Here is a 25,552-nt window from a genome sequence, read left to right as displayed (position 1 = left end):
TGTCCTCCTGATATCATATAATTTGGATTTTTTGGAATTCGCGATATAATACAATTTTATGGCAAATTATTAAAAATGGAAATTTTTGACACAGTCCTCGAAGTAAATTAGATAGACTTTATAAATCTTATGCTATGTACTTAAAGTGTATGTAGCTGGGATGAAAAGCCGATCATCATAATGAAAATGTTGACCTTTCGTATTGAAGATCCATCCCCGTTGTATCATATTTCTGTTCTCGTGGCAAATGTAAGCTAACTTGAAATTCCCCTGGGCAAGGAACTTACTACTGATAGCTGTCCTGTTCTGGCCGTATACGGAACTGAGGGGGCTGATATCCTGGCTACGAGCTTATAATATAATAATTATGCATGATGTAGCCTGATTAAGATGCTGCGCCTGTATACATATAGAGCTGCGTACGTCCCTAAATAATGCTAATTCTTAAACACTTGAGAACGTTCCTGCAATCTTATTGGTTCTTACCCAGCTTTACCCGTGTGATATGACACGGTATCACACGGGACAGCGCGTGTGCGTCGACGCGATACGCGTACTCGCTATTTGGACCAATCGGAGGCGCACAGCAACAACGGGACTGATCGATTTTAAGCCCTAGGTAATTCCTTGCAAAATGTAGGATTTAATTTGATTAAAATTTGTATGATTTTTTTTTAATTTGAATTGAAGTGTTTAAGAATGAGAATAAAGGTATTTTTCGCCTCGTTGTTTTACGCCAAAAATAATGATGTCGCCCGTGTTATATGAGACGATAGATGCACTCCAGCGGCTAAAAACAATACCTTTATTATCTAAATGGTATTAGGAACGTGACTTGGGTCAAAGTAGTTAGAGACTTTTTGTAATGGTCTTTTCAATGCAGTAGGCCTATCTATCTATCTATCATCTAAACAACATTTCTATTAAGTACTTCACTTTTATTTGAGAGCAGATGATTTTTAATGTGTCTGAAGCAATAGTACAGGGCGCTATCGGGTGATTTTTTATCGGGTGATACATTAGTGGAACCAATGTTTTTTGGCATCCTTACACCTCAAATGATAAAACTATAATTGGTTCCATTTTTTTCTATGTCCCCGTGCTTCCCACGAGGGGTCGAAGGTCATAATGGGGCCAAAATTTAAAGTTTGTTCTATCATGTTGTCATACCTCAAATTATTGTTCCATTCATTGCTAGGAATAAAAAGTCAATTGTTATTCTGCACTAGAATGCTTAGTTCAGGAGTTATAGAGTAATAAACTAGGTCAAATGTCAAATGTCAAATATTTCATGCACTGAGGCCAAATTTTCAAAATGCACCGATTCAATCACAACTTGTCTCAAATTACTCCACCCGGCAAACGAAATAGGAAAAGAATTTGTTTGAGAAATGTATAACCTTAGAATGGCATAAAATCATGGGTCAAAGCTTATGCATATACATATTTCTATTGGACTTTGAGTGCATTAACTCTGAAGGGGGACATGACAGTAAAAATTACACCAAAACTGTGAATTAAGTACATGTTCGAGATTTCCTATATTAAGGGTAGTAATTTGAGACCAGTTTCGATGAAATCGGACCATCTTAAAAGTTTTACCTCTGTGTATGAAATGTTTGACATTTGACATATCCGACCTTATGAATCCTGAACAGAGCACCGTAGAAAAATATGACAATTGACTTTTTTTTACTCCTTGTGATAAGAGGAACAATTTGAGATACATTACAACATGATGGGGTTAGTTTTAAGTTTTTGCCCCACTGTGACCTTCGGCCCCTCGTGTGAACCACGGGGGGCATAGAAAAGATGGAACCAATCATTTCTATTTTATCATTTTAGGTTTAAGGATGCCAAAAAACATTGGTTCCACTAATGCAGCAACAGAAAATCCCAAACCCATAGCGCCCTGTATTACAATATGTTGACGAGTAACAAGTAACAAGCCAACTATGAAAGGAACGCTGCGAGTAAACAACCACCCGCGCCCTCACATCCCTTTGCGCTTGGCTTCTACAGACGCGTTGTGCAGTATACTCTCAAAGTCAAATTCAAAGTCACAATAAAACACAGTAACCACTGGTATAATTGAAGACAAAGATAAAAAGACTAGTTTGCGTCTGACGTCACTGTCAAACAAATTCTCTACGATCCTTGATTGGTTAATAGCGCGTACAAGGAAGGTCGATTTATCTGGTGTTGATCGGAGAAAAGGAATAGCAGTAAATGGTGAAAAATAAGAAAGTTTCCTACTATTAAGACATAACTTTTGAGTTGGTTTGTATGTTTGAAAGTGCAAAATTAACAATAAGACACTCGGTTTTACTGCCGGGTTCATCAAATCATATCATCACGACACGTGTAAACAAACCGTGCTCGAGTTTGATTAACAGATGACGTCAGACGCAAACTAGTCTTTTTATCTCTGTCTTTCATTATCATTATATAGATACTACGCTAGTAGTTAGTAGGGTACATAATGGTATTTGCAAATTCCGAAGGACTGCTATTCTGAATGAATAAAATTAAAATTGAATGGAATAAGCTTATTATTCTGATTCTCATGTTACAGATTCATGATGCCCGAATAATTATTTTAGCAGTTTATGAGCATGCTGCTCTCATCTTTGCGTGTCAGGTAAGGACATTATAGTATGTGATGAGACCATGTGCCTATATTTAATATCCATAGGGAGAGTATAAACTACTGGTCAACTGTCAACTACAGCCTGTCTCAAAAAAATTGTGTAAGTAAAAAGCGCCCTCTTTGGCAATTAGAAAATGTTGTTGTGACATGATGCTTACATCAACGTCAGGGACGCAATCTTAGCTTTTAAATGCCGTTTGTTCTATTCAATTTGCTTGTTTTAATTTCGAGATATGTTTAGTAAACAACGGAAGGGTAAGATCACAATTGTGACACTTTTACTAGGGAAGAGTGCTGTACATGTAAATCAATGATAGCATTAAGTTTATCAAGAGTTTTTCCTGAAATCAAAAGAATGCATTAATTACACAACAATACAAAATTGTTTTACTGCTTTTAATGTTTTATCATGATACATGTATAATGATTCTTGTTTTTTACTTGAAACAGATTAAAAGATAAATAAATATTTCACATTCTGCTTTAAAATTAAATACGTGTACATCAATGATTTTATCATGGTAAATACTGTTCTCTTTGTCACTCAAGACATGTTAAAAGACAAACAAATATTGTACACTCTGTTGTAAAATTAAAATCATGTCAACGCATATCGTATATTTTTCAAATGTTACTGAACAATTGTTACATAATAATTTCTAATCCTGCAAATGAATGTTCTTTTATTAACTGTACTGTACGGGTATTTAGATATAACATTCTATTCAATTTACTAAAAGTGGCACAAACTGGTTTTCATATTTTGTGTTTAGTAAAGCAGATCTCTGGATTGCCGAAACCAAAATAAATGAAACAAATTGTATTTGAAAGCTAGGATTGATCCCTTAACGTTGATGCAAGCATCATGTCACAACCGTATTTTCTAAGTGACAAAGATGGCGCTTTCCACTTGCACACATTTTTTGAGACAGGCTGTAGATCACCTTTAGAACACATTTTGAAAGCTTGGTCAATTTGTTTTTATAAAAAGACAGACATTACTTATGTTTATTAGACAATCAGATATCCAGGCCTAAAATTGCATGGACTAAACATGAATCGGCCCTAAATGCTTTATAAAGATTTTCTAATACCGTATTCACTCGATAGTTAGCACATGTGCTTACTATCGAGGGCTTTTGAAAACGTGCAAAAACGAAAAAAATGAACAGCGCCATCCACAAACGTGACAAAAGTGTAAAGGGTTTTGAGCAAATCATCGATACACATAGCTATATACGAACAATTAAACCTACAAATTTGTGTGTTAACTACATTAGCTCAGTTGGTAAAGCGACAGGATTTGAATCATCTTAAGAAGAGCGAACTGAGCAGGAGTTCGAGGCTCGTTATAAACTTTTCCGTTGATTAATTTTTATTTTGGGGTTTGAGCTTTTCTTGATAAATTTAATCTTTTTTTGCTTTGTTTTTCATTTTGTTTCTTTATTGTTTCTAATTTGCTTTATTTTATTTTGTTTTGTTTTTCTTTTCTTTTTCTTCTTTCTTTTTTGTTCTATTCATACTGGGGTCATGGACTGTTTATTCAACAATGTAGTTGGGTATGCCCTCAATGTTAAAATGAGGTGGTCATGGTCCTCTTTGCCATTACACGCTACAGAAATTCCATATTTTTCAAAGGCTCTGATGATGGTTCCCTTCTATCAAATGACTATCATTGAAGACTGAGTTCCGCAGTCTATTTCAAAATACTGACTTCGTTTTACATCAAGGACACAATAACTGCGACTTAAACGTGATATGGACATGCTTTTTAACCGCAAAGAAATCTTTTGCATTTTATAATTTTAACCTTATCCATTATACTTTTATGATTTTGTGCAATACGAAAATTAAAAAATAAAGAGCGTGTTTATAGTGAGCCAGATTATGCGGTATTTAGCTGGACTGCCACGCAGTCTATATTTGTTTATGTTTTACTAACCATTGCAAATCTAGACTGCGCGGTAGTTTAGCTAAATAACGGAAAGATTGTCTCACTATAAACACGCTCATTGTGTAACATGTAAAATCCGCCCGATTCAATTGTGCCTGTTACATTGTGTGCTTTATTGAATCAGGGACCTTGTATAGAGGCCCTGCATGAAATTATCGATTGGCTCCAGACAAAGGATTTGAACCGATGTCCTTCACCGTAGTTATAGTCCATTCAATCAAATCGTCGGCCGTATCACATACTGACGTATTCGACATTTTTAACATTTTTGAGAAAATTGGTATGTTAGTTTGTTATGTAAGATATTAATTAATTTAATTATGTCGTATTTGCAAAACCTTAAAATGTCTGCATCACATAACGACGTAGTTGCCGATCACCTATACTGCGCAAGCCCAGTATATCGTATCTGCAATTTGAAGAATTTGCCGTTTCACATACTGACGTATTTGCGCAACGTGTTTACGCGACTCTGCCAATTCGCGGCAAAATTGCTGTTTTGTCCTTTTCACATACTGACGTATTTGCGCAACTGTTTCACATACTAACGTATTTGCGCGACGTATTTGTCATTTGAACGGCGAAATTGATATTAGTCCTTTTCACATAGTGACGTATTTTATTTAATATTGATTTTTTGCAGAATAAGTTATGCTTTGATTGTAATAAGTGAATTATATTTAAAATATGGTATATTTGCATTACTGTTAAACTGGTTTTGATCGACAATAATATTTTAATCAAGATTATGCAGCAAATGAAAATCACTAGATTTTCAAGTTCGATTTTCTCGAAATGCGTATTTTGCAAATACGTCAGTATGTGATGCGGCCGACGAAATGTTGTCATCAACCTATTTGATCGTAGTGCAGGGTTATGTGTGTGAAACGAACTGTCACGGTAGATTGCAATCATGCTTTTATTGAATGCATTTGAGTAGTCCGCCATATTTACGGGATGATACGTCACATGCAAGGCCTCTATATGGAGGGACTGTAACGGCTTCCACCCATTGTACCATGCGAGTTGCTGGTTTACAAATTATCCTCAGTTGAGCAAGCATGAATAATACGTTGATCAATTAGACCCTGGTACGAATCCAAGCACAGTTACAACACAGCGCGTGGCTTGTCTTGTACATTGCGAAATGAGCCTACATGTTTGCCTATAATGACAGACTCTAGAAATGCCAACATAAATCTTCAAAGAACATCATCTTAAGAATTATTTCAGTATCGAAATCAGTAGGAATACCAAGCGTACGGTGTACACATTCCAGAAAAAATATATAATTTTGTTTGTTCTAGCATTCTGTATCTCCACAAAATCCTATGTAAATGATTTTCCATGCTACACAGAAATTGTGTTCAACAAAGGATAGACATTTTACACAATCTTATATAACTTAAAAAATATATTGGAATATTTTGATGTTTTTTTTATATTTAGTAGGGCAACATGAGTAAATAATAAAATTCAAACCAGAGAAGATGATAAAAGAGGAGGTCGCTCGCTGCCCACATCAAATAAATAATGTGTGCATCCGCCTATTGATGGAAACAATGATCTAATCCGATTGATCAACTAATACGATAAGTGGCTTTGCGAGTCACGACTGTCTAGCTCTAAACGACGCATGCCCGGATATCAATTTGTTACGTCAGTTGACCGCGAAATATAATTTCTGTATTGTTTGGCATGACTGGCTGCTAAGTTTGACCCGAGATCCCTGTGAAAAAGACCCACATTTTGGATCCAAATAGCATTTTTGGACACGTTTGGACACAAAACGGGAGTATATGGAGAAACTGACACGAGTTTGAATTACTGATTACACTGGTTTTAAGTTTCCGTAAACTGCCGCAAATATTCAAATAGTTATCATTTAAATTTCTTTTCCTTTGACCTTATATTAATTTGACTGGACAATTAATTATGCTTGACTTTCCATAACTTTTTTTTTTTAATGGGAGTTGCGATATATATAATGATTTTTCACTCGTTTAAAAATCATGGTCTCCTGGTTAGTATTATTTTTTTAAGGAAAAAAAGCATGATTTGACTGCAAAATGGGGACTTTAACGATGTACTTCCGTGTGTGGAATATTATCTCCACTAGAAAGAACTACCAAATCAGACGAGCGTGTGGCGGATGAACAGATTACCACAAAGGAAGTTTCAAGTGGTGTTTTAAGTACCCCAAACAAAGAAAAGTGAATAGAGGTTAACTGTGGGTAATCGGATTATATGTTCGAGCGATCTCCTCTTTTCTCATCTTCTCTGTTCAAACATAGCGCACTCAGCGCAACTCGCATACAATCGAAGGTCGAAAAGATAATCTGATAACAATAGCTTGACAATAATCTGTTTCCAGTCCCTGATTAAATGGCCAAAAATACGCCAACAATGACATAACAGCAAGCCAAAGACGAATTCTGATCACCAAATGGGTTGGAGAAGTATGGAAGGACATTACAATGAAGGGAACCAGACATAGACATACTGTACATATTTCGAAGAGCATAACAAACACCAATTGGTGTCGTATGACCTTTGACATGCATGCATTCTTTTGTCGAGAGTGACATGGTCTTTCAATTCGTGCCGAGTGTCCTTGTCAGACTTGACTATGCATCAGTGGTCATGAAAGGATTCAATTAACCTCTGCCCCAGTAATCCCAAGCAATTGTCTGAAATTGCTCCTCGGAGATGTATCATGATAGTCATATAACGACCAAAAGATAAATGACTGACTATCATTGAGGACTAAGTTCCGCAGTCTAGGTGAAGCTGAGTCCTATCAAAATCAAACAGGAAACAATTTCGTGCCTAATTTTAACACCGGGATTTTTTTTCAAATGTATATCCAAGAACTATGTTTTTATTCAATATTTTTTATTCAACATTACTGAAAAAAAAGTTTTTTATTTGACCGAGAATTTTCAAAGCAAAATCGCGTATTTCTGAATTGTGCTGAGTTCAACATGTATCGACCGACTTTTAGCACGACTATGCGTAACAATTCGCAAGGGAAATGTTACGTGTAATCCGATTATCACTGTCAGCTGGATCACGCTTTTGAGTTCTGCACCACGATCGATATGATCGCAACACAAAGTCGGCATTCAAAGTTGGCATTCAACGCCATTTATTGTTCTATTGTGTCCCAGCAGCTATGTCTGCCATTGGTGTAGCATGCATGGGTGTAGAAATGCATTAAATTGGATGCAGGTGTGAAATTTTAAAGTTGATCCAATTATTCGCCAGCGAAGTGTTACGTGTAATCCGATTATCACGTTGTCTATTAGAACGAAATGAGCGTATTTATTTGCCTTCAAAAAGGTGCGTGATCCAGTTACCAAGGAGTTATGTAACCACTCCACTTTTAATCCAACTGATCTCTAATTGTTCCTTTGGTAAAAATAAATAAATAAATAAAAAGCCCACAAAAAACCCTTCAAGAATTGTCAAATGTAGGCCTATATTCGTAGTTAAAAAAAAGACCTGTAAAACAAACATGGCAGAGAAAAAAAATCTAAATAGTGAAATACTGAACAGATTTGAACTTCATCGAGTCTCGAAGTCCGGCGTTTTCCAAACTGAGCTAATGGGGTTCAGACATACATTTGCAGGTTGAATTGTTCGTATATAGGTATGTTTTGAATAAATAACCCATGACCCCAGTATGAATAGAACAAAAGAAAGAAAGGAGAAAAAGAAAAGAAAAGAAAAAACAAAACAAAATAAAGCAAATAAAAAACAATAAAGAAACAAAATGAAAAACAAAGATTAAATTTATCAAGAAAAGCTCAAACCCCAAAATAAAAATAAAGCAACGGAAAAGTTTATAACGAGCCTCGAACTCCTGCTCAGTTTGCTCTTCTTAAGATGATTCAAAGTCTGTCGCTTTACCAACTGAGCTAATGTAGTTAACACACAAATTCGTAGGTTTAATTGTTCGTATATAGCTATGTGTATCGATGATTTGCTCAAAACCCTTTACACTTTTGTCACTTTTGTGGATGGCGCTGTTCATTTTTTTTCGTTTTTGCACATTTTCAAAAGCCCTCGATAGTAAGCACATGTGCTAACTATCGAGTGAATACGGTATATTTCTTTAAATAACGTCGCCATTTTTTTTGCCCGGAAGATATTAGGAGATTCCTATTTACAGGTGTGCACCACTCATAATATTATTTTTGCTTCAGGCGTATAAATATGGATTGTATGGAGAGAAGTATGTCTTTATGTTACCCGGATGGTCACTTGAGGTCAACGAACTTTGGCATGATGTTCCGTCACCGTGTGGCACAGACATCGCCGTGGAAGTTTTAGAAAATTCAATTTATTCGCACTCCATAAGAATTGTAGATGATACTAACAATATTAACTTCAATGGAATTGTAAGTTTAAATCCATGCTTTTAAAATGGGATATAATTCCATATAAATACCCATACACCTCCAGATGGCAGACAAGACCTTAATCTTTCACACGGCTGTGTGGATTTTAAACGGGTTTTAATAGGTTACCTGAATGGGTGACCCCATTTGAAACCTACGCCCCGCTGTCAGTGTGTTGGCATTACGGAGAGTCCTTCTGACTTGCTCAGATCTTAACTTTGGCAACCAATCGCAAAACTCATTTGAATTATAAAGAGTGTTGGCAAAGTCCAAACAGATTTTGTCACGACGTAATCGGAGCTCAGAAATGTCACATGTGATAAGTGCATCTTGGTAAGAAATATATTGAGAACCCGTGATGATGAAATGGCCCATGATGCTGAAATATCCCAATATTGCTTATGTTCTTGTAGTGGTTTTTCATTTGAAATGTTTTAAAATTTTGTTCATGATCTTTATATAACCCGACATTTGACAATTATTAAAACGTTCGGACCAAAACCAAAACGCGTTTATATTACGTTTATAACGTTTTAAAAAGATTTTTGTGTTTGCTGGGTGTTTACAAGGGTGTACTGCAGAGAAAGGAAAAGAAAGAAAGGAATAAATAAATGTATAATAATTATTATAGAAATTAAACACATAACAGCACTAGACAGCCATTCGATGACGCCAAAGCCTTTATGCGTTACGTGATTAAAACGCACAGTCAGATGTATAGGGTCCACAAAAAATGCGGTATTTGACGAAATGCAAATGTGTAATAAGTTTTGGGTGGCCTTATTTGTTTTAGCGTCATACGTCATTGCGTTCAATCACAATGGTTCATTATGAGAAAAAAAAAAAAGAGAACGTTTTAAACGATGTAAAAAGTTGCACCTGAGTTCATAGGAGTCAGCTCTCAAACAATACAGTAGGCCAGGTATATACATGCCGGTTTGTTAAAGAAAACATGACTGTTATAGACTCAGGTGCAACTTTTAAAACGGCCTCTTTTCTTACACAATTAAACATTGTGACTGAACGCAATGACGTGTGACGCTATAAATTGGTCCACATGTGTAAAATAAATAGGGCTATACATACCTTTTTACATTTTTACATTACGTAAAATATTTGTGGACTTTAAAAAGTATTTTGGGGGGAACTTCTAAGTTATGGACCCTATATTTCACACCTGCCAAACATAAGTCACCAAATTTCGAAAACTGAACGTTGAATGTACACTCACTGACTCTCATGAATATTGATTGGTAACATTTTCCAATATATGTGACGTGTCATGTCAAAAGGAGACACTTTTGGGCCGGATCGTAAATGGAGAAATAGCCAAAAATCTGCCTGGGGTGATTTTTTCACAATTTGGGTTTGTTGCGAAGTTGTGAAGTTATTAATGTTAAAAATATTGTCTGATAGTTTCAGACCGGAATATAACTAGCATCTTGTATTTTTGAGACATTTTTCGAGGTAATTCTTACTCTCAACATTGTCAATAATATTTTAAAGGCCGATATCTCAATTTCCAATTTTATAATACCATAACTTACGAACTCAATATCTTCGCATAGGAATGTCCGATTTCATTGGAGGAAACGACGTTGTAGAGCAAAATATCTCTATATTTAAGATATGTAAAAATCTCAAAATTGATCACCTAGCACTCAAATCAAACACAATAGAATAGATGAATAGACGCTGCGGTCGGTTGGGTGACAAGAAGTATAATCTGAGACATAACTAACAAGACTAGTTTGCGTATGACGTCACTGTCAATCAAACTCTCCACGGCCCTCTATTGGTTAGTAGCGCGTAAAAGGAAGATCGATATATCTGGTGCCAGAAAATGGCAAAAAATTACGGTACTTTTAGAAGGCAAAAACTGTTTTAGGCATTGTTGACAGGGTGCCTTCAGACTTTTGAGACGTTTTGTATCTTTGGAGGTGCAAAATTAACAATAAGGCGCGCTGTTTTACCGCCGCGTTCAAAAACTCAATCATCAAGACAACTCGTAAACATATCGTTTCTGATTTTGATGGACAGTTGACGTCAAACGCAAACTAGTCTTTTTAATTCTGTATCTGATTATATAAATACCCATTACGAATCGCACATTTAAATCATCCAAGTCGTGTGCAGTTTATGAACATGCAGTGTTTCTAGATCATTTCGTGACGCACATAATATTAATTACAAACTTTAATTATCGTCACAATAATAATCATGAATACTTACTGGACAGTAATGATTGTGTATCTTATTTTTCAGCTTCATAGCAAAGACCAAGAAGAATTTTGGACTTTGAATAATGCATATAACATAATAGCCACGAACACGAAGAGAACCTACTATGACAGCATGGTATTAATGGCAATGGCGCTTAATGCGTCTATCGGAGATTTGAAACTTCTAAATCCGCCGAGAAAGTTGGAAGATTTTGAATATACCCATGATGATATGCGAAAGGTTTTCAATTATAACGTACGGCATGCGGAGTTCATTAGCATTTCGGTAAGCATTAGATTTTCATTGATTGTCACTTTGGAATATATTATGACGCCATGGAATTTATTAATTTGCTAACCATAAACTCCCATTTGTATCTCTTCTTGGCTTAATTTTACTATAGAGCAATACCAGGAGGGCGTACTGTCTAGTTAGTATGTGCCCAATTGTTATTTAAATATGGTATTGTTATTAAAATGATCCCGTGACCTTGCTAGAGGGCGTCAATATGTCGGCAGACAGAGCCCGACTCAAAAGTGTGATGACATCTCGTTTATTATGACATCTCGTTTCTTCAAATTATATTCTATGTTGAATTATTGGCGCAGCTAAATAGCTGTTGATGATCGCCTTCCCATAGGTTATACCATTTCGTTACAAAATAAATGTAATTGTTCAATTTATTGCGTGTAATCTTTGACGTGACTTTTTAGCATCTAAAGTGCATATCGGTGGAGTGAAAGCTATTCTGTGCGGCATCTTGGCTGCATGGGCGATTTATGTTCAAACATGAATTTCAATTATAACAGATAGATATGCAGCAAACACCGTTTGTCTGCATTTAAAAGATGTGATAATTAACCAAAATAAATAATCGAGTATACAAATGACAATTAACTATTAGTAAATTTGAATCTTAAAATGCTGACCCACGTGATTTCCCAAATACGTGATATGTCAGCATGTGACCGGCATGTGACCTGTCAGACTTATCCATTTTTTGGAGTCATTGGTTCATTGCTGTGACACCTTAGTCAATAGTGTGTGCATTTCTTTACGAAATATACAAAATTAATAATACATTATACTGGGAGCCAAGTATAATTATGTCTGAATAGTGCAGATTGATATTTTTTCACACGAGGACACGAACACGAACACACAGACAAATATGGCGCCATGATGGAAGGTTTGGTGAGGTGTCTTCAAATACTGCTTCCATTTCATATCTGATGCCTGTGACGCATTTTCTTCGTATTATTAACAGCAAGTCCTAATATTAATTTCGACATTACTATAAAAAACAGTCATTCCCATATCAAGTTCTTTCTTTGAAAAACAAATCACTGCTGTCTAATGCGATCTAAGTAGTTGACACATTTCTGGTATCCCGTGACCTTTTTAGAGGGCGTTTTAATCTTTTCAGCATGTAAAATTCGCTGCATTAATGACACTTTATGTGGTGACCTCAATATTAGGGCAGAGTAAGAGTATAGTCGATCGATACCTTGCCTCAATTTGTAGATCGTAAACCAACGGAATTTGCATATAGGTTTGCGTTGCTAATATAAAAAACGTGAATTTAGTGTCACCTCCTGAATTTACCTAGGAAGATCAGGTTTTAAAGTTATTCTTCTCAGCATTATCAATTATAATACTAACGTTTCAATTGTGTTACCAATATTAAAATCTCGGTCTAAACACCAGTGTTATAAAATATCATGTAAACACGTACGTGTCAGGTGTTTAAAAGGTGTTATATTTCTCACTATGCGTCCGGTGTGGTCATAAATGGTATAACAACTTAGAACCCTAGAGTTCAAGGGAGGAACATTGTTAGAACACAGTACACAAGTGTTCTTAGAAATAATTTCAACACCACGGTTCAGGTGCTACAAAGGTGTTTCATCGCTGAACGCAAGGTTATGGAAGACCAGATTGGACTTATCTATGGCGAGTTGTTTTTTTGCAGACGCCGAAATTTCCTCTCAGACGCCGAGTTTTACGGCCGATTTCCCGCGCGACAGGTTGAAGTTGACAGGTTGTGATTTACTTCATCCGTCGAGATGAACAGAACTCTGCATACGAGCTCTGCATAACAAATCAGTCGACGAGTTTTCTGTCGCCGAGAATTAGACTCCTCCGCAGCCAGTGTGATTCGTCTACGGGTCTAGGCTCATTCTGTGTGGAGCACACACTGCCGGAAGATAAACACTTCTCATTAATGAAATACCGGCTACTTCTTTTCCGAATAAAATTCACACTCTATTAGCTTCTCTGAATGAAGGGACTGGATCCAACATCATTATAATTTAATAACTTATTTATTGTTTTGTTGATTAAAGGGACCGACAAGAATAAACATAACGCGGGATCGGCAAGGACTTCAGTTATATATATCGCAGTACCGAGGTAAGCAGTCAACTGCAACTGCCTCTAGGTAGCATGTTGCCTAGGCAGGCAACATAGAATCCCACAATGCAATGCTCTATTTCAATTAGAGCATCCTTTAATAGGCCGTTATTTATTGGTTCAGAGTAAAGAAATAGATAAAATATATAATATTATCAGTGGTATTTTTCATCATTACATTTTTTACCAACAATTCAGCTCATTATGTCCGCACCGTATAGTCGTGCGGAAGACTCTTTTCAAGCTCATTCATCTGTAAAGAAATGTCCTTGAGCACGACAAATAGGGAAATAACAAAAAGCAAGCCTCCGAATCTCTGTGTGAAAGTTATGGAGCGTAAACTCGCTCATTTGCATAAGGAACCACTTTCATAAGAGCCAACGCCCTTTATATCAGTTTAGTTGATCGCCGGTTTGTCATGATACATTTTATTTTAAAGAAAATGTGCATAATTATTCAAATTATATTTTCAAAAAACTGTTAGAACCTGTTTTTTATTTAAATTACATTTCTCCAGGTGATTTTTTTTTCGCCCTGTGAAAAATTGTCAAATTATATGTAGCTCATGTAATAAAAGTACAGTTACCCCCGATCTTTAATGAAATCAACATGAACAATTTAGGGCTTAGTCTGTCAAAATCGGAAGAGTTACAAAAGTCGATGTTGCTGTGCAGGCAACATGCTGCCTGGCCCGGCAATGTTTCCTGGGCAGGCAGTCGGACCGGACTGGTAAGGAAATATAATAATTGCATGATTTAGATCTTTTTCTGATTTCAAATACTAGTCTCTATATACTTATTAAGATATTGAATGTTGTTTAACTAGAATTTCATTTCTTTTTCATTCAGATAAACGAGGTGATCTTATACTTTATTTCGATATATATGGAGAGAATCCAGTCTGGGTACAAACTGAAGAAGGAAATGCTTCCATTATATGGTCAGGTTTGTATATACGAACTGGCTACACTGTTGTGGTTTATTTTATTTCTTTATTGTTTAATTATTAGGTCATTAAAAACAGGCCGGGGTATTTGGTGTAATATTCCCTCTGAAAAGGAGTTTGACAGGCAAGTAACGGAGTGCAAGTAACAGGGGTCAGTTGTTAGAACCCCTGCTATATTGAAGACGGTTTTCAAATGGCCGCTTTCGAAAGATAATAAATATCAAGTGTCCCTATTCTGAAGGTTTTAAGAAGATACGCACTTTCGACTCTAAAGGGAACTGAAACGTTGAAGAAAAATGTTCGGAAAATAAGCATTACAAGTGTAATGAGAATCGGATATGAATAATGAGGCGCAATGCTGATCTTATTATCACAAGTGATGAGGGAATCAAAATGTCTTTGTTTTTTCGTCAACAATTTATTTCTAGGTAATCGTGCCCCTGTCGATGGGAAGACATATCTACTAAAGTATGTATTAGTGGAAGAGACAAGTCGTATCATCATATTTATATTGACCACTATCGGGATTTGCTTTTCTCTTTTCTTCATGTTCATCAACATCCGGTACAAAAATGAAAGGTCAGTGGAATAGTGACAAGAAATGTCATTAAAAAACCACTCTAATATACTTTATTTATATAACACAAATTTATTATTCGCGCTCAAATGTCCCAGTAAATCATTTGTAAAACCGGCAGGAAGATTTTGATAATCAAACAACTAATCACCGATTTTTGTAAGCAAGAGTAAACCGTCGATCCTGGAGAAAACCTGCAACAGCGAGCATAGAATCGAGATAAACCAAGACACATACATTGTGTACGGCCGGGGCTTGAACCCGCGACCTCAGTGCTGCAAGTCGAGGGAACAACCGCTGAGCGAACTCGCTCTCCCATAGATAAGGGGTGTAGGCCTGTGGATTTCACTGAAAAAGCCCAATGGGTGGACAGATTTGCCAAAAATATTTTCGTTGTTATTGGTTTATTTTCTCAGGGCTATCAAAATGACAAGTCCAGCTTTGAATAACTTCATCATTATTGGTGGTTTATTATTATATGCCTCAATATTTGCATATGGAATTGATCATAGCAATATGGACGACACAGGTGTAGCAGCACTTTGTTACGTAAGTCTATTTTCAAAATGCGACACAATCAAGTGAACTGAGTCTAATATCTGGGCATATTATTTTACATCATTATCATACGCCTATTTAATTAGTTTTCATTTATTAAAATACACTAAATTTATATATATCAAAAACTTCAAAATCACTAATAATAAGGAATCACTCCCTACGTGATGAATCCAGCGAAGAATTTAAGTTCAAATGTAATACTCCTCGTCTATTCGAGTAACTCCATTTTGAAGTTCACACTCCCAGTGTGGAAGCGAAAGGCCATGCAGAGGGTGTATGTATTTTAACTTGAACCAAAAAAAAACTCATTATTTTATTTTTATCTGCAGGTGCAATTTGCGTGTGTTTCAACTGGGTTCACATTTGCCATGGGTGCTTTGTTCATGAAAACTTACCGTGTTCATACAATTTTCAAGAAGGCCCGTAAAGCTATCAAAGTGGTAGGTAAATGATGGTTCTTGATGGAAACATTCAGTTGCGTAGCCAGGATTTTAGTGTGAGGGGGCAAAGCCAAATTTAATTTTCGTGCCCATTTGTTGTCCAATTTATAGTCATTTAAAGGACAATTTTACTCTTTGCCGTGTCCATTTTATCCCTGAACATTTATCTGTGAGGGGGGCAGTTCCCCTGGTTCTCCCCTGTCTACGTCCCTGGGACAATTGGACAAGTTTGAAATTTTACTAATACATGGCGGTCGTGTGTACCTTAATATAAATCTTTTGGTGACCTTTAGCCAACATTGGCCCTAAGAACTCTCACCCTCCTAATTTAATTCGACTCGAGATATGCTACTTCTGGATTCATATATCAAATGAAGTCGATGGTGTAAAATTATATTATAATAAGTCCCAGAATAACTCAAAATATGGCTGCACAGCGAAATGTGGTGGTGTACTGGAAAAATGAAACTGTACCACATCAACTAATAACTCTATAAAATTGATAAAATACAACATCATACTGGAGTTTCGTGATTAACCAGAAAGTGTTCGAGAAAATCATTAAAAAGGTACAGTACAAGTTGTACTTCAATCAAAAACATTGTATAGTATGCAAAATGAGATAAAAAGTTTGAGGAGAACAAAAATCTCAAATTATTATAATGAGTAACTAGAAGGAGAAACACGAAGAATTGAAAAATAGAAATATAGAAATTTTTCGACATGGACCTCGAACATTTATAAGTTTATATCGCAATCATTGTCTTTTTCCCAATTAATTACCCATATAACATGAATAATAATATATATAAAAGTACAATGCGAAAATATTTTAAAGTTTTGGCAAAAATGCCAAATATTTTATAATATTTTGAAATACTATTTTTCTATAGCCAGTAATAATAATATATTTTATAGGAAATACGAGACATTGAATTGCTACGTTGGTTGATGGGTTTGGTGGCACTAGACATACTGCTTCTGGTTCTGTGGATACTACTTGATATGATTTATATTACAGATATAGAGCTTCAACCACAGGTAAAGTCATTGTGACGTCAAATTTTGAATGTTAGTACTTGTTCATAATTTGAAGAAATTTAATTACGACAGCTAGTAAGCTAAAAAAGACGATGCATTATGCATTTATCGATGCATTATGGGTATTAAAACAGCCGATACTATCATCCATTGTATACAATAACACTACGACATACAGGTTTCCAAACCATGCAGTATTGGTCCCAGATCATACTTGTGTCGCCATCTACAGTCAGTATATTACAAAGGGTCGGTTTATAGTTATTTGTGATTCATTAGTATGAGAAAACCATAACGAATAATGATCATTATTAACATTTTAACTTTTAGCTGGACATGACAGAGCCGTACCTGGAAATCTACACCGTACCACTATTACGTCAGTGCAACTCCGACTACCAGGTTATCTTCTTATCAGCATTAGCAGTCACAAAGACTATTCTGTTGACGTTTGGAGTGTTTTTAGCCTGGAAGACTCGCAATGTGACCATATCGGCATTGAACGATAGTAATAAATTATATACATTGTTTGGTTGAAAGATTATACTTAGTTATTTATTGCAAAACATCGACACAGATCCTTACTGCACCTTAAAATACTTTTTCAACGGAAGGGTGTTTAGGGTGTATGGACTTCCGTATAAAATATTTTAACAACATACGTAAAACATCATTATAAGACGTTTTAAAACTGTTTTCATGGCCTTTACACTCGTATAACCCGACATTTTGACCAAACCCAAAAAGCGTTTAGAACATGCTTATATCAATGTAAAACACGTTAGGCGGAGATTTAACGTTAGCTTTGCACATTTAAATATTTGATTGATTTTTCACCCGGGTAAGTCGGGTGAAAAATGAATAAAATACTAAGTAATTAAATATCCAAAGATAACGCTAAATAACGCCTCAGCGTAATGATGTTTGTATTTGCTTGGTAATATCAGAAGTAAGGTCCTATAAAGGTTAGAGAAGGACAAAGACCACAAATTCTATTAATATTACACTTTGTGCCTGTGTCGGCCATAATAGTCAATGAACAAACAAAAGTTAAAAGTCAGCAAAAGGTTCTAAATCCAGCGATGCTGGTATCTTCATTATTGCTTTGACTCAACTGAGTTACAAAAGTAGAAATACTCTGAGACTAGTTTCTCACTGTAATGTTAAGAAAATATTTGCACGAATTCGAACGTGTTTTCTAACCCGAGCAGACGAGTCACTTCTGCGACACTTTATTTGGAAGTTGGAATCTTATTTCTTCGTCTTCAATGACCATGATAACTATAGGCCTAGACCTATGGGGTACCAATCCGTGGTGCCAATATCAACATAAAAATGTATTTTTCTATTTTTACAGGTAAATATATTGCCGCGTGTGTGTATATAATTGCATTGGTAATAGTTCTACTTATACCAGCTTTCAGTGTTACTTCCAAAGACGTGAATGGGCAATTTATATTGACAGGTTCGGCAGTTATCGTTACCATGACCACGGTATTGTTTCTTCTATTTGTTCCCAAGGTAGGTCATGGAAATGTCAAAGTTTTGAAAGAAGTAGACGATGCATGTACATGATTTAGACCAATCCGACAATGTGACAACAACCTATATCGGGTACAAGGCAGTTTTAAAAGTTTGCGCCGCGTGTCATGATCCCTCCGGTTTTCAAACACCACCAAACCACACGATAAGAGGAAAATCTGAAAGCTCCGTAAAAACAATGGCAGCCGGTGGCAAGAATTTTCGCACCATGTACGTCGAATATCCGAAGGGCAAACAGTTGTTACGAAAACAAAACGACTGCTGAAAATAACCCCAAAAGGACTCCAAGTATAGTCTGTTAAAATTAAAATGGCGAAATTGCGACAAGAAATGTCACCCTTGCAAGTGAAACACAGCTTATTCAACCAATTTTAACATGGTGTCATTGGTTTAAATATTTTCCTAACATATTGAGCTAACACCACAGCTATATGATTTTTCACAATTCAGCAAAAATAATTTTGACAAAACTGACGTCACGGACATTAACATCAATCTCCTAATTTACATTGAACCATCATCCCTCCAGCTAGCTCATCTACGTGATTAGTCCTTCAGCGATCTAGGTATTATTATTGTCTATGATCGCGGAAGTGAGGCGTATCCTCGGGCCAAATACCCGTGAATATCATTGCAGGCCGGCCCGCGATAGCCCTGGGCCCACAGATACCCTACAAGCCTGCAGGAGCCTTGAAAACTGTTTTAATTAAAGCTCGTGCTCTTGTTATGCTTTTGTTCGCCCCCCCCCCCCTAAGTATTTCCACAATCATGTTAGTAAAAAAATAATCAATAAAAGAGGGTAAAATTTTTAATCAAATAGCAAAATTCACCTTCATTTTGAAAATGTACATTTGAAATGTATTTTTCATCATTATGAGGCCCAAAAGTTTCCATAGTTCCAGGATTAAGACCACCCAAAAAAGTTTATAAGCATGCTGGCCCGTATGAAGAGATAACTAGAAAGAAACAGAATGATGAAAAAGAGGAAGGAAAAGAAAGGCCACTCCCAACAAACTAATTGTACAATTTATTTGTATTCTCCCATTCTAACCTCTTCATTGACATTTTACTCTTGTAGATTCTTATATTCTGGAAGTACCGTAACGGAAGTGACGTCAAAATTAGCACTATGGCTAGTTCTAATAACAATAACACTTCCAGCAGCTTGGCGGACAATGAAGCATCATTAGCCTCGATTCTTGCAAAGGTAAAGTTATATTAAGAGCAACTCAGCAAAGACAAGAATGTTTTAAAGAGTGTTTTGGTTTTGATCAACAACATTTTACAAATATCATGTATTCAATATATGAATACAAAAGCCACCTAAGTCCATACTTTGGCCAAATTGAGTTAAGCATGGGAAATTGTTGCTATACATAGGCCTGTCATATGTATGAAAGAACAACTCAAATTCATTCTCTGTGTCTATTAAGCATGTGAAAAATAGCATGTATGAAAGAATCACCCAATTCCATGATTTGAGTCTTGTAACACATTGATTGAAATCCATTATGTATAAAAGTCCTCTTGTAACACATTCATTGCTAGAGAATGACTTTTGAACAAAAAATGGGTTTAATAAAGGAAAGTGTGTGGTTTAGATTATATGGCAGAATGCTTATCAACATTATACATACCTGTGTGCTTTATTTTGTATTATCTTACTAGTGGTAATCTCATTCTAACATTGTTGTCTTTTAAAATGAACCCCACGAAGTACCTGAAATGCTAATCGTCATACCTAATACAGGTTAATCCACTCATTTGCACGTAAAACTTACCATATTGACCAGGTAAATCTAACTGAAGGAATTAAAATGATACACAGGTCTTTCTCTCAAAATCACTTCCTATGGACTTAGGTGGCTTTTGTATTCATGTATTCAAATGTCAACAAGGTTAGTGTAAAACAACATTTTGTCAACGATATGTAAGAATGTTTGCACCAAGTTTTAAAAACAAATTGAATATTATTAAAACGATTTATACACAAATTATATTTATTATTACGCTATGTATTTGCTGGGAAGGTATCAACATTATGTGAGGAAGCAAGTAACCCACAGTATGCAGAAGGGGACAAAGAACAAGAACAATAGATACAGGACTATAATGGTTCAACGAATAGCCAAAATGTATCTAGAAAGACCATAAAGAACTGCTTTACTTGAAAGGGGTTCTGTTAGGGCTATAAAGAACCCTTGTGCATATTTTGAATTCTTTCAATTTTCAAGAAACCTTATACAGGATAGGATCAAAAATCTTAGAACCCTAGTTGATAATAGTTATACAGGCTGTATAAAATGATCGGTACCCATCGGCTTTGTTGTCTAATATAAAAAAAAGTCTTTTTCTTCCACATTGAGCATTAGATCATCTTGAAATGACTACAGTTTATTGTTTAATGATTATAATATGGTCTTGGCTATGTTCACTGGATATTGGTGGGTACCAATCATTTTCATACACCCTGTAAACACTATAACAATAATGAACCATTTTAAATGAGCTAATTTTAAAACAAATTTCCTTACAGAAACAACAAAAGTTGGAGGATCTAAGTGGGAAACTTCATGTGTGTGGTATGTCTCATAAGTGTAGCTCTTGCAACTACTAAACATTGGCGTTGGTATTCAATATCATCATCATCATCATCATCAGTCGGCTGCGACAAATTGGGGTCTGCTGAGCTGCCAGGGAACACTAAAAGCACAAAAGAGCACTGTCACCACAAGGCGCAGCGCTCCCAATTCACAGACCACACACATACAAATCATATTGAAAAAAAAATACAAAAAAGGCATTAATACAAATTAATCATCATGATCCATATAGTGAGATTTGAGTTGAGATTTAAAAGTAGACTTGCTACAGGCGAGATATGAGTCTCTGATATCGGATGTAATTGATATAAAAAACATTTTTATAAGCATCTGTTTTAGGAGTGATTGATTGTTTAAAAATTAAAGCTTCATGTCTCGTATTAACACACCACCTGGATAAAAAGAAAGGAATTGGCGTCAGTAAGACATGAACAAGCGAAAGAAACAGACAAATGAATCCTTCTATTTTTCAAAGTTGTGAGATTTAGAGTTCTGAGTCTATCCTCATACCATTGATTCCCCTACTGTTGCTGATGCCGATGCTGATTCTGATGATGATGATGACGACGATGACGATGACGATGACGATGACGATGACGATGATGATGATGATGATGGTGATGATGATGATGATGATGATATGAAGATGGTGATAATGATGATGATGATTGTAATGTGCCCTGAGTAATTTGAGAATTATTTAACTTTGTTTACAAGCTAAAAGTAATGAGAGATATGAAGAAGGGAAAAAACCTTTCAAGCAATGATGCAGGAGTAAAATGCCCATTGATTGCAATACTCATTTGAGTTAAGGTGTATTAATAATCTCTGGAATCCTCACTATTAAGGGGGGTACTACACCCCTGTGGTAAATTTGTGACTATTTTTGCATTTTTCTCAAAAAATATTTACACACTGGTAACAAAAGTTATGTATATTATTGGGGCAAGGAATCCAATTACTACACTGAAATTTCAGTGACTCAAGACAACCGGTTCAGTATATATGATAGGAAACGAGGTACATCCTAGCGGTACCTTATTTCTGATCATAAATAACAAACCGCTTGTCTTGGGTCACTGAAATTCCAGTGTAGTAATTGGATTCCTTGTCCCTATAATATACATAACTTTTGTTACCACTGTGTTATTAGTTTTTGAGAAAAATGCAAAAATAGACACAAATTTATCGAGGGGTGTTATTTGGAAAACCCCATTGTGTGAAAGGTGAAAGCAATTTAGTTTTCTCCGGGCAGTTATTTAATAAATAGAGCTCAGAGTTTATAGGCTCTCTATGTGTTGGTCGTCGTTATGCTTCAGAAAGAGGTACACCTGAACCATTTTGCATAACCAATAATGTGCTATTGAGTAATACAGCAACGAATGAGTTTTTGAGTACACGAAGGTGCTCTTCCTCCTCAAGGGATTAATATATTTTTCTTTCGACTTGCTGGTGTCTGGTGCAAGAAGCATCATAAGTGCAGAAAGCGTCATTTGTGCGAGGATTAGGGCGTTTGGTGAAAGCAGCACCATTTCTGTGCGAGGATTTTATACCCAAAGGATATATAAATACAAGTGTACAGTGGACTTTGCTGAACAGTGCAGTGATTTTCGCAGGACAAGTGAACAGATGTAGATCGTGCAGTTCAACAGAGACTGATCAGGGGATAGTGTCTATAAAGATTGTAATCAGACGTAATTAACAGAGACTGTGGTCAGAATTAAAGTTTGTTCGGATTATATAAGGCGGAAAAAATAAGACTCATAACACCTTGCAGTTGAGCACAATACTTACGCATGCGTAATGCGTGACTGGCGCACGCTTAAGTGAATATACGCGAGCGTGAGTTGGGACTTTATTAGTAACAAAATCCGAATAATTCCCGCCTTATATAAGCAGAACAAGCTTTAGTTAATTTCAACATTAACAGTTTTATAATAGTGTATATTAAGTTTTATAAACATATTTTTGTAGGTGGTAATCTTGAGAAGCGACATCCATCAGTAACAAAACAATGGACACCAAAACAAGCTTCTGTGGAAACATCACCTTTGTTTGGTAATCGGACTATGCCACAGTGAAAAAAGTAGACGCATATGTAGTAACCGGCACACAGTGTCAACACCCTATATTATAAAAAAAAAAATTCATACAGCTCCATACTCGGTTGGTGAAATCAATATTCTATTATTGACATATATAAAGAAAGTTTACATATGCATTGTGATATACACGTGTGATCGAATATTGTATTCACTGCACCTGGATCTTAGGTGAATGGGCTAAATGTGTTCCTTTATATAATTGTAATTCTCAAAATTAAATATATCACAATTTTAACTTACGATTTAAAAATCGTTACGCCAAAAATGCAGTAAAAATGTATCCAGAGCAAACAGCAATGGCCGCTAATTAGTGTATTTAATTTCAAGTTAGTGTATTAAAAACAAAACCTGGGTTTTCCCTGAAAACAAATCGAATTTCCTTGTAATAGCAACACCATATGGGATACTAGGGCATGCGCAAATCGTAATAATGTGTAGAATAGAACTTGGTGGTATCTCATATGATACTAAGTACTATGCTTAGCCTGAGTCGCTCGGCCTATCTCGAACAAAATCGCCATGCGTAACTATTGAAAAACGAGAGGATTCGCCGTACTATCACGGCAATTTTTGACACGAAGATATAGGGATGATGACGCTGTGCGGCATAAAGTATCTATCGTTATTACGGCTCACAAGAAATATAACGATTTGTGCAAAAAGGGTCTGAAAAAGTTGTTTCTTTTGTTTTCACCCTCTATATGGAATTCGCCAAAAATCGATCGTGAGGTTTTAATATTTTGCCGTGAGGTTAAGGTGTTAATTAAAACAATACAATGAATACGTATTCGATTGAATTTAACACTGTATTTTGATCCCTTGACACAGAGTTGTAAATAATTAATCTTGAAACATTTTAAATCAAGAAAACCATTAAATTTGAATTCAGAACAATAGCTGCAATGCATTATGGGATGCCCTTGTACCTGATTAGGTAATTTGACAGTACTGATGGTTCTGTTGACCTAACAAATACAATGCATTTGGCTAATTTCATTTAGGTGTTAGTTGGGACAGGTGTAAACATTACCAATATGTCAAAAAATCAATTAAAAAAATAATTTCAAAACAGGTATTGGCTGCTGGTTTTAATTTTGACATATATATATTTTTTTAGGATATACAGGGGTCAACATAACTGGTACATTATTTACTAGTATTTGGCTTATTGTACAGAGTTAAGTTATGACGCGTAAAAACAAACTAGTCCTTTTGATGTACTGGTGAAAGTATTTCAATACCTGTTACCCACATTAAAGTTATTATATCTCGGGAACATGCAGCACAAATGAATCATGCAGGACTTGATTAGCAAGATCGGGGTGTGTTTTGTGGTGTGTTTCAAAACAAAGGATAAAGATTTAAATTATTATGGGCAATACGAAGTATGATGTATTTTGTACTATGTTTAAAACAAGGTACATGCATTTAAAATCAGTGGCGTATAGCCAGGTTCTCGGAACTGGAGGGTGGCACAAACTTAAGTACCGACGGAAATATTTTTGCCGACGAAACCGGAGGGTGGTATAGGGGCACAAACTTAAGTACCGACGGATATATTTTTGCCGATGAAAGTTGTGAATTGCTTACCCCAATTTTTTTTACCCAGTGCATTCAGGCTATAACCTGCAGTGCTTTGTTCTGTGTTTTAAAACAAAGTGCATACATTTCAGGGGCGTAGCCAGCTTTCTTGGTCAGGGGGGGCAAAATAAAATTTTTGGGGCACTGACGAAAAAAATTGCAGTTGCATCATACAATACATAGAGACTGTATGTCTTCGAGCTTCCCGAAAAGGGCCTTATTGGGATGATGTGTGCGCGTAGCGCGTAAAAAATTGTATTTTACACTATTTTCGCCCATTATCCGGCTATAAAAGGGCTTTATTTTTGTATTTTACACTATTTTGGCCCTGAATTTTGCTAGAAAAGGGGCTCCTTGCCCTTTTTCTTTTCCTTTGCCCTCCTGATTTTCTCTTTCATTTTTTGTCAGAGGGCACTTTTTCTTTCATTTTTTTTTGTCAGGGGGCACTCTGCTGCCCCCCTCCGCCACCACCACCCCCCCGCTGGCTACGCTACTGATACATTTATATAGCTTGA

General features: G+C 35.9%; 1 protein-coding gene across 1 annotated transcript in view; it reads left to right on the top strand.

Moving 5' to 3' along the window:
- Positions 1–20,847, top strand: part of LOC140157984 (gamma-aminobutyric acid type B receptor subunit 2-like) — a 42,926-nt gene extending 22,079 nt beyond the window's left edge. Inside the window, exons 5-16 of the mRNA XM_072181233.1 lie at positions 2,576–2,641; positions 11,273–11,515; positions 13,576–13,642; positions 14,491–14,586; positions 15,016–15,166; positions 15,581–15,713; positions 16,055–16,165; positions 17,084–17,206; positions 17,537–17,714; positions 18,564–18,727; positions 19,827–19,955; positions 20,779–20,847. Coding sequence (XP_072037334.1) covers positions 2,576–2,641; positions 11,273–11,515; positions 13,576–13,642; positions 14,491–14,586; positions 15,016–15,166; positions 15,581–15,713; positions 16,055–16,165; positions 17,084–17,206; positions 17,537–17,714; positions 18,564–18,727; positions 19,827–19,955; positions 20,779–20,847 — 1,530 coding nt within the window. The remainder of the gene's footprint in view (positions 1–2,575; positions 2,642–11,272; positions 11,516–13,575; positions 13,643–14,490; positions 14,587–15,015; positions 15,167–15,580; positions 15,714–16,054; positions 16,166–17,083; positions 17,207–17,536; positions 17,715–18,563; positions 18,728–19,826; positions 19,956–20,778) is intronic.
- The last annotated feature ends 4,705 nt before the right edge of the window (positions 20,848–25,552 follow it).

Source organism: Amphiura filiformis, chromosome 7 (assembly GCF_039555335.1).
Source record: "Amphiura filiformis chromosome 7, Afil_fr2py, whole genome shotgun sequence".
NCBI classification, from domain to species: Eukaryota; Metazoa; Echinodermata; class Ophiuroidea; order Amphilepidida; family Amphiuridae; genus Amphiura; species Amphiura filiformis.
The sequence above is the reverse complement of the archived record's forward strand: the minus strand, read 5'-3'. Positions and strand labels throughout refer to the sequence as shown.